Source organism: Mytilus trossulus, chromosome 14, assembly GCF_036588685.1.
Source record: "Mytilus trossulus isolate FHL-02 chromosome 14, PNRI_Mtr1.1.1.hap1, whole genome shotgun sequence".
NCBI classification, from domain to species: domain Eukaryota; kingdom Metazoa; phylum Mollusca; class Bivalvia; order Mytilida; family Mytilidae; genus Mytilus; species Mytilus trossulus.
In genome coordinates, this window is record NC_086386.1 from 59,574,263 (window position 1) to 59,584,369 (window position 10,107).

Sequence of the window (10,107 nt, forward strand, 5' to 3'; positions counted from 1 at the left end):
TAGCCAACAACAATCATTTTCAAATTTCCATCAATATGAATTAAATTAAAATGTATATTTCAAAACGATCACTGCTTTCGGATCGTCAATATTTTGAATGAAACAATAATCTTATGATTTAACTTGTAAATTACGTGAAATGGTTATATTGATAGTTCCAATACTTTCTTGTATAATTATATGTGTACACAGCACATTTTTCTTTTTCTTTTTTTGTTTTGAATTCTTTTCATTACGCTTTGGCTTATAGCTATTTTTGGCGATGCAATAATCACACTATTTATACCAGTATGACACATGTGACGTAAGCCGTTTGTTTACTGGAACGTTTCTGTAATAGATGCTTTAAATAAACTGTAATTAAATAGCACAGTAACGTATTACTTTTCTGGTTTACAAGTTCTAGAACGTTATATAATCCATGTACGCATGTTTTGTTACATTCTGTATCAAGTACTAACAATAAAATTTTACATACACAAGTTCATTTGAATAGACTTAAGTTGATGTTTAATTTTAAAAATGGGTTTTCCCTTTAAGTTGTTTGTTTCGTTTCAGACTAGTGACTCAACTAAACTAAGCAACCATGTGTTTACTCATTTGCGTACTTATATGATAGACGAAAGTAAAACATTTATTTGGAAAAGATGCAAGACTGGATCTACAGGGTAAGTAAACTATATCGTTTTTTTTCGAACTAGAATATAAAATAATCCTTACAATTTGTCTTAGTAATTTTTTAAAAGTATATCTATTCTGTCATTTAAATGATTCTCAAAATGAATCATGTCATTGCAACTGTTTTTTAATATAAAAATTACCAAATATTCAATTTGATGACAAATACTACACATATTTAAGCTCAATATGTTGACGTAAGTTTAGCTAAAAGCAAAGCGATATGATAACCTCTTAAAATAAACCATAGTACATATCTATACATTACTTTGTGTCAATTGTTTATTTACACATTTTCAAGCAGAATTACAAATCTCCAAACCGACCTATTTTTTTCCTATGCATCTGAGTTCCTTCAAACAATTAAAAAAAAAAAAAAAAAAGTTAGATCGTTTAATTTCTGACTGCGTCCCATTAAATAAAATACTAGTTTACAGCTGTTCAATGTTCGAACATCGATTTTAAGTGAAACATATCTGGGTCATCAACCAAAACTGAGGGAAATACATCAACTAAAAGAGGAAATAAAACAGAATAACAGATTCACTGAATCGCTAAAACAAATGCACCAACATACATAGAAACGGTACTCCTGACTTTTTACAGGCCTAGGGCATTTAAAGAAAACATGTTAGATTGAACTTAGTGTTATGGCTAGCCGATCCTCCTGCTTATCTCATCCTTAAAAAAAGATTAACGAGACCCGGTAATCAGCTTTATCAGACTCGTTTTTATACATATATTTCTATAGTAAATACATTTTATCACAATACCAGAGTATTTGACAATTGAGACTATTCAATTGTCAAAGTATAAATTTTGATCACCTAAGCAGCAATATTCACACTGCATCCGCGCATTGAGCGCATAGTGCTCGACTCCTTTACTATTCAAAAGCGTGCACCTGCTGATCAGATTTGTCTGAGCAAAACACTAATTAGCAAGGTGTAGTCAAATTGTGTCTCGATTTTTTCACACATTATAAAAGGTAAGTTTTAAAAACCTGCATTTCCAAATTATGTAAGATGATCTCGTCCTATACTAATATATCTTTGTCGCTCAAATTATGTAGCTTTTGTTTTACTTTACAGTATATATCTATGTGGTGTAATACTCCTTTTGGCTTTATTGATTCTTGATTTTAAGCTGTGGACGTCGTTGCTGTTACAGGTGGATCCCGAGATTAAGTTACAATGCAAGAGGTTCTCACAGTATAATTTTCTTTCTGGTTACCTTGCCTACACATTATATGTGTACGGGGGAAGTGTATACAATAAACAATATGTACTATCAACAATAAACATGTTGTTGATAGTGTCTTTGTCAAAGTTTGTTTGAATTTATTAGTCAGTCGCGTTATATGTTTATCCTGTATGTTTAGGCTGCTATCGACCTATTATTGTCACATTGATTTTTTGTGTCTGAAGCTAGGTACTATGTATCTTTCGTTTGTCTGTAAGTTGTACATAATGTTTATAATTGTGCTGTTACGCCATTGTTCCATGTCAAGGAAAGGTCTTAAAATTCATTAACATGTGTAACACCTTCAAACTAAGAACGTGTTTGTCCGAGGTCGAGGACATGTAATCAATATTCTCACTTACTATGTTTAAAATATTTCTTTTGGAATTAATAATACATTTCTCAATTGGATTTTATTTAAATTTGTCATGGCGTTCTATTCAATATGGGCTTAGCTACATGCTTTCGTTTAGACGCTGACCTTTACATGCTTCCATACACGTACTTTGCTGAAAAATGGTCTAATTGGCAATCAAACATGATATTTGTATTTTATGTTAATGGTTAACCGTTTCAGAATAAATGTACATACGTTAAAGCACATGCAACAATATTGACGATCGAAACTAATCTGCAATATATGATTTATTTCAGATGATAATAAGTTTACTATTCTCACGTAGTTCTAGTTTTGAAAATGTGTGTCCTAGCGCTTCCCAGTGGAAATTAAGAGCGGCGATCTGTAAAAACTCGTCTAAGTATATGTGTTTCCATGATATCAATAAACACACACATCTAGAATTTTGCAACCAAACAGATGAAATTCAACAAGAAGGTACATGCAACTACTAAGTAATACTTTGACACGGTTCAATTTCAACAAAAACAATTAAAGTTCACAATATACATTTGAAACATATAAAACATGTAATAGAAAAATATATATTTGTTTTTATATGTTGGTTGTTATAGAGGAGCGTTTGTTCTTGTCAGGTTGTATGGAGTCGTCCGTCTTTAATAGAACTTGGAGTTAAGATTTTATTTTTGTCGTTTACCTAGAACGTGTTTCTTAACTCAATAGAAAGCAAAAAGTTTGATTGTTAGTTATTTCTTTTCGTGGTTTGACTGTTATCCTGTTTACAAAACTTAATTATAAAATTTTGGAAGACGGAGAGGGAAATATAAGCTTTAATGTCCAAGATCATGATTTGTTTCCGTATTTGTTGTTATTGGCTTTGAAAAAATCTTTCAGTTCCTGCAAGAACTTTGAGGTCACCTTGTGAGTCGAGCCATTTCATATTTATTCTTATCCACTTTGCGCCAAAGATCAGTGTGAGCTTTTGCCATTACTTAGTGGTCATCGTCTGCAGACGTCTGTCGTCGTCCGGATCAGTTTCCGAAAAACGTCTCCTCTTATACTATGGACCAACTTTGACCAAACTTAACCGAAATCCTTCGTGCCATTCGATATGGTTGACATGGCTTAAGATAAATCGTGATTGTAAAATGCAAGTGATTAGACTACAAGCATAGAAAACAAGTCAAGAACTGCAGATGTTCAATGTCATGAAAATATATTTCAAAGAATGAAACTACATGATTGTACAAAAACTGTTAACATACGTTTTATTTGTTATGATCTTCATATATACATGATATATACCTACAAAATAATAATTATAAGGTTTAAAGACTGTTGTTAGAGGAAGTTTTGATGGTATACCATGTGATGATAATCATTACCAGCCGTTCGAATACAGTTCTTCAAATGGAGCCACTTGTGTTTTTCTTAAATCTTTTTGCAATGAAGAAGGTCAGATTGAAAGCACTGACAAAGGGACGACATCAGATAGAACTTGTCGTTGTGATTACAGATTTGGCTATAATTTCGTATTGCAGCCAAATAAACCATGTGTATGTGTGCCTTCTAAAGAAGATTGCTCTTGTTATTATAAAGATTGTGGAAAAGATCAAGTGCTTACACCAGGTAAAGATAAATCAGTTTTTTTATTCATGTAAATACCATACATTTCTATGTATATTATAGATGTGCATGTATAGCGTACCTTTTGTTATAGGTCTGATAACACAATTACTCTTCATATTGGCTACAACGCGTTGCTTTGTTAAAGTCACATTGAATTAAACCATTTGTACTGGTGAAGTTGGAATTATCCCTTTGTAAATTTGACTGACGCCATCACGACTTGGTTTACCGTTTCACAGATGATATCGGATATCATTATTTACAATCCCCTTACCTTTTCGCGAATGTGAGCTACCGAATGCGACTTTTTACCGGGTTTGTAATAACATGGATAACACGACGGGTGCCACAGGGGGATCAGGATCTATTTAATCTTTCGCAGCACCTGGATCACCTCGAGATTTTGGTGGGGTTCGTGTTCCTTAGTCTTTAGATTGCTATGTTGTGTCTCCTGAACTATTAAATGTTCTGTTTGTCTATATCTTTGTAAGCATTGGCGTTGTCGGTTTATTTTCGATCCATGAGATTGACTGTCCCTCTACACTGCTACTTTTGCATATGAACTATTTCTGTACTAAAAATCTGTAGTACTTGAAATTCACTTTTAAAATTTAGTACTTTTTTGTTACTTTAAAATTATTGTAATATTTAGGTACATGTCTCTTACAGTACTTCATTTGTACTATAAATTTTTGGGTACAGAAATAATAGCAACAGTGACCACACCATTCCATGTTTGAAAATCATAATTTTAAGAGATTCGAAAAAGATATAAACTTTCAATGTCAAATGAATGTGCTAAAAACGTAACGGTGTAACCCAAATTCTGCAGTACTCAAATTTTAAGTACAAATAGAGATTTCTGGTACAGAAATAGTATCTATGCAAAAGTAGCTGTGAAGTATCTTTCGCCCATCGTTTGTACCATATCTAACATGAAATACATTGAACTGCTTATAGACCATTATTAGTCTAGGAAAATATGTTTGTTCCAGGAGAATTTAGCAGTGCTTTTATTTTGCGAGCCATATTAAGATGGCACTTGCATGATTTGAATTTTGAATAATTGCCGATGATTAATATCTACCCTTCTTTCATTTTGACGAACAAACTTATTTCACTCTCAACAATAAATTGTTGCGATATGTTTTACCTATTTCAATGTATACGCAACGGATAAGACAGCTTAAATAATAACATTTCAAAAAAAATAGTAGACAGAATACTCGGAAATTAACACCCCAAATCTCAAATTTTTAACTGCTTAATATATTCTTTGACCACGAACAGAAAAATTATAGTGGTTTAATGCCTACATTCGTACACAGGGCAACACATATTTTTTATATGAAAATTGTTATGAATGATATTGTCGTTCTTGTTTCAGACTACCTTTGTATGCATCCAGCTAATATTACAGCACACTTTAACATGTTTACGTGTCCTTTGATAGATGAGTCGATGTCAAGTAAAACCGAGGATACAAAAGTTAAGAAGGAATCTGGAGAAAGTACAAAAGGTACGATTTCAATATTTCTGATATAGAAAATATAAAAGTTTTCAGGGATTAAATATCCAGATTCGGTTAGTCAAATATGGAAGTAAAACAAACGGTGGACAAAAGACTATAGAAACGGACAACAAACGTTTACTTAGTGAACAAATCGATTAACTTTTTTATGTTGTGCATGTTCGCTTTTGAAATCCGCTGTGATAGCAAAAAAAGACCCAAAAAATCAAAGCAATGTCCAATATAATGCATTTGATAAATTTTCAATGAAAGTCACTTAATCAAGTTATTTTTCTTTTTTGTTTTACTAATGTTGGTTTCTTTTTTTTTTAATGTTAACAATTGTTTGACACAAGTGTTGGTTACACAATATGTATATTTGAGTTTCAAGTTTTGCAAAACACATTTTCATCTCATGTAACCTTTTAAAAAAGAAGTTATGCTTATTGTCTCACTTACAATCATTCCACATTTTTTTATATTGTAAATTATTAAATCCTATTATTCCATACAAAACATGAAAAAAGTGAAAAATAAACAGTACCTTGTTTCGAACAAACCTCCATTTTTTTCGAAAACAAATATATGTTACATACTATATGTTTTAGTGATTTTATTACTTTTACATCAAAGTGTCTATGCCAATAAATGTATATTTATAGATATGTGTATACGACAAAAAGAACAGAATGCATTGATAGTAGTATTGATTATGGTAGTTGGGATCCAATTTGGTATGTATTCAAACTACGGGTGTCTGATGTTCCCGCTGTGTTAAAAGTCTGCATCTGTTGTCTGCTCTTTGGTCTTGTTGTTGTCTCTATCACACATACTCTTTTTGTTATTCTCAACTTTCTTTAATATGAGCATAATAGGTGTATATTTCACGTCATATAGTTAGTAAACGGATAAAACAGAACATACATGTAAACTTACATTGCTCAATAGTTTAGAAATTTACATAATTGTTTATGCAATATAGCATTCCAAGAAACCCCGATATGTCAAAAAGATGATAGTAAATGTAATAGAAACTACCACGAATCTATTATTAAGTCAAAACTTAGTAATTACAAAACCATTAAGATATCTTAAAAGACACCCTATAACGAAATGTGTTGGCTGTGTATTAGCACAGGTGCATATGGCATAAAGTTAGATATCATTTAAATATCATCGTCAGATTGATCTAAATGGCAATATAAGAAACATCTTGATAGTAACAAAACTGTCGCGTTTTTCTATTGTCTTTAAGTGAGTAAAGCTATTGTGTGTTTATACTTGTGTATCCATCAATTTAATCGTAAGCTTTTATGCTTTGTTTTAAATTCGCTAACCGGAACGGGATTAGGGCTTTTTTAGACATAGAAACGGGTTTCCCAAAACCGAACGAAACCCGTTTTCCAAAACCGAACGAAAATGGCCCGAAATAACAATTCATTTACTCAATTTAGAAGGGAGATCAGGATGCTTTTATTTGTACTTCATAAAATCCCAGTTATATACCTATAAAATGTATTAACATGCCATCTTGTACTGATTTTTTTTTCAGTGCTGCTGAGTTTTTTGGTATGTCAAATACAATATTTTTTTGTTCTTACCGACAAGAAAATGAAAATTATATAGATTTGACAAAATGTATATAAACTAATTGACTGTGTTACGGAATATTTAATAAATATTTATTGTTTGTTAGTGTAATCTTGGTGTTCTCTCATTGACATATACTCTCATTAATCTGTTTGTTTATGATAAAATGATATTTGTTTTGCCGTAACACTTGCATTTATATAGCAACATATAAGATTCATATGTTAATTCGTTTTTTGTTTGTTTCGTAAAATCGACAATAGACTATATGCTTGTTTTTCATTTCTAAGATATTTCATTTGTACACTGTTAACTTGAACTATTCAAATTGGTCATATGTTGTATGTAAGTGTTTCAGTAGTAAACATACATGAATGAATACAAATAGGAAATGCGTTCTAAGCTGGGGTTTCATCTATTGTGGTTATCATAGTTTTTCTTTTTTTTTAACATTTTTAAGACTTAACCTTTACATGTTTACTCTAGACAATTTTAAGTTAAATAGTTTTTAGTTGTAACGACACATGTAAATAGGCACAGTTTGATATGATTTGAAAATTTCAGAGCAATTTGTTGCAAGTGTTTCCCTTTTTCTGTTGATGAAATATTTCTTTTTGCATTTATATCGTATATACGCAAATGACAAACCTTCTGAGAAATATTAAGTATGAAAACCATAATGCAAATTACATCTTAATTTGTATAAGATGTTGCAATTAATCTTTAGAATTTGTTAAAACAACATCTAATTGAAATCGCTGGTTGGACATACTTCATAACCATATATCTGAAGGTCATATTCTACTTGAGAAATAACCGTACTTTTTTATATAATGTTCTCGATAATGATGGGATATATGATAATAATGTATCGTGTTTTAATACTATAAACTAACTAAGAACAATGAATAGCGGAGACAAGCCATCACAGCTATAAATATTTTTCAAAACGCAAGGATTGCTGTTGCATATAAATCGAACATATTTTGAGATATTTTCGCTAATAGGCGTGTAAAAATGTATGTGAATTTATATTAGTAATCCCTTTAACTTAAACGTCTATAGTAAATACAAACAAATTATCTAGTCAGTATAAAGGAACATCTACACGTATGCTAAATTACAGTTGATTTTAAATTCTTCTTCAGATTAAAAAATAACGGGAGTCAGAAAAATGAGGAAATGGTCAGTATATATTGTATGTCATTCTTTTCAATTCCTCGTTAACTGTTTAATATTTGTCAGAAATTATATAACGGTTATATTTTGAATGGCCAGTGCAATTATGAGGAGAATGATAACAATCTGTTATCAAAGACGGCATCGTCAGATCAATAGTAAATCATGAAAATACTGATATGATTTATTAAAAAAACTTTTCTACAACTGTTCGTTTATAAATTTATAAATTTAAAAATAATTTGTTATTGCTAAACATGTTAAAGTTCATTTTCATTATTATACATGGAGCTTTCCAATTGTTTTGTTGTGACCCTCTTTGAGCGTTCTTAAAAAAGGTTAATACAGAAAAATTCGCTTCCAGCTCACGAAATGTATAACCTTTCTTTTTTTCACTATTTCAACATGTAAATTGTTCCTATCTTGTTGCATGTTGTATTCTTAATACTCCTTTCTATTTTTAAAATATGACAATCAAAACAAATAATATTGCCTTTTTTTTCAGCTGAAACGTGTCTATTTGTGTGCAGTTTCATAATCGTGTGTTGTGAAATAACCAATCGTAAAAGTAGTGTGTAAGTTGGATATTGGAGCTAGTACTTTTCGTTGTAAATGGATGTTGAATATGTCGACAATATGATTGAAGACGGAAGAATGATAAGATGTTTCGGCTTACAAATATCTATAATTGATCGTGTTGCTACTATGTACTGATTTTTCTGCCGAAGGTTCACAAAGAACATATAGACAGATGGCTTAACGTTGAAGTTTAAAAAATATTGATATTATGATTAACTTTTTATTCGCATAGCATGTATCAAATTTGCACTCATTCTTTATAGAATTTAATAGTAAACAGAAAATAATCTGTTTTATTTGCCCAAATAAATGGCATTGCCAATGTTTGTGTATGTTTAAAAATCTTTGATCTGTTCACATGTGTCATTATTTTTCATACTATCTGAATATCCATCATACCGGCAATCGTTTAATTATTACAAATAAATCACAGAATTATTGTTGAAAACGTTCTTGTTTGCTACACTTCTAAGAATGATCAAACAGAAACAAAACTGTAAGTTCATCATGGGCCTCACTGTGTGAACATCTGACCACAGCCTCAAGTGATATCTTGGCTCAACCATTGTTTTTAAATGAAAATATTATGATTGATGGAAAAACAGCTTTTTATAAAAGTTGGATACAGAATAATTTATTTTTCATAAATAATTTCATTAAAAGAAAATGGAGAATTTTACAATTATGATGAATTTATCAGAAATATAATATAAAAACAACTTTCTTAGAGTTCTATGGACGAATCTTGACTCTTCCAAAGGAATGGAAGAATGTTATTCATTCTCAAGTATTTTTCAAACTAAATACTGTCAGTCACAAAATTGTTACCGCCATAAAAACAGTTGATAAAGTATCAAAACATTTGTATACATTTTTTCTATATAAAATAAAGGAAACCCCATCACGCATACAAGAGAATTGGAAAATAAAATTGGGAATAGATATTGTGGCCGAAGAATGGAATTTTTAGTCTTCCTTTACTTATAACTGAAGATCCCACATTAAGGGCATTTCAATACAGATTACTAGGAACAAATTAGTGAAACAGAACTATGCATTTTTTGTAAAGAAACTAGAGAAACATACATACACCTCTTTTTTTAATGTAGATACGTTCGAACATTCTGGCTTAATTTTTTCAAAAGTTAGAAGATGTATGTAATGTAAGCTTTCTCCCAACCTTATCAAGTATAATCTTGGGTGTTAAATGTCACCTATTTAAAGATATTCTTAATACATGTATTCTGATATTGAAGAGATATGTTTATTTATGTAGAGTTAGATTTACAGTCCCATCTGTTGCTGAAGCAATTGAATGGATTAACTATTATTATAGGGTTGA

At 30.7% G+C, this 10,107-nt stretch overlaps 1 protein-coding gene across 1 annotated transcript; it reads left to right on the top strand.

Annotated features, from left to right (window-relative positions):
- The first annotated feature begins 561 nt into the window (after window positions 1-561).
- Window positions 562-8,780, top strand: LOC134695773 (uncharacterized). The gene is made up of 7 exons (XM_063557185.1): window positions 562-668; window positions 2,575-2,755; window positions 3,605-3,907; window positions 5,295-5,426; window positions 6,080-6,151; window positions 8,156-8,192; window positions 8,692-8,780. The coding sequence occupies exons 1-6, from the start codon at window positions 648-650 to the stop codon at window positions 8,158-8,160; spliced, it is 714 nt and encodes a 237-aa protein (XP_063413255.1). The 5' UTR covers window positions 562-647; the 3' UTR covers window positions 8,161-8,192; window positions 8,692-8,780.
- Window positions 8,781-10,107: the final 1,327 nt, after the last annotated feature.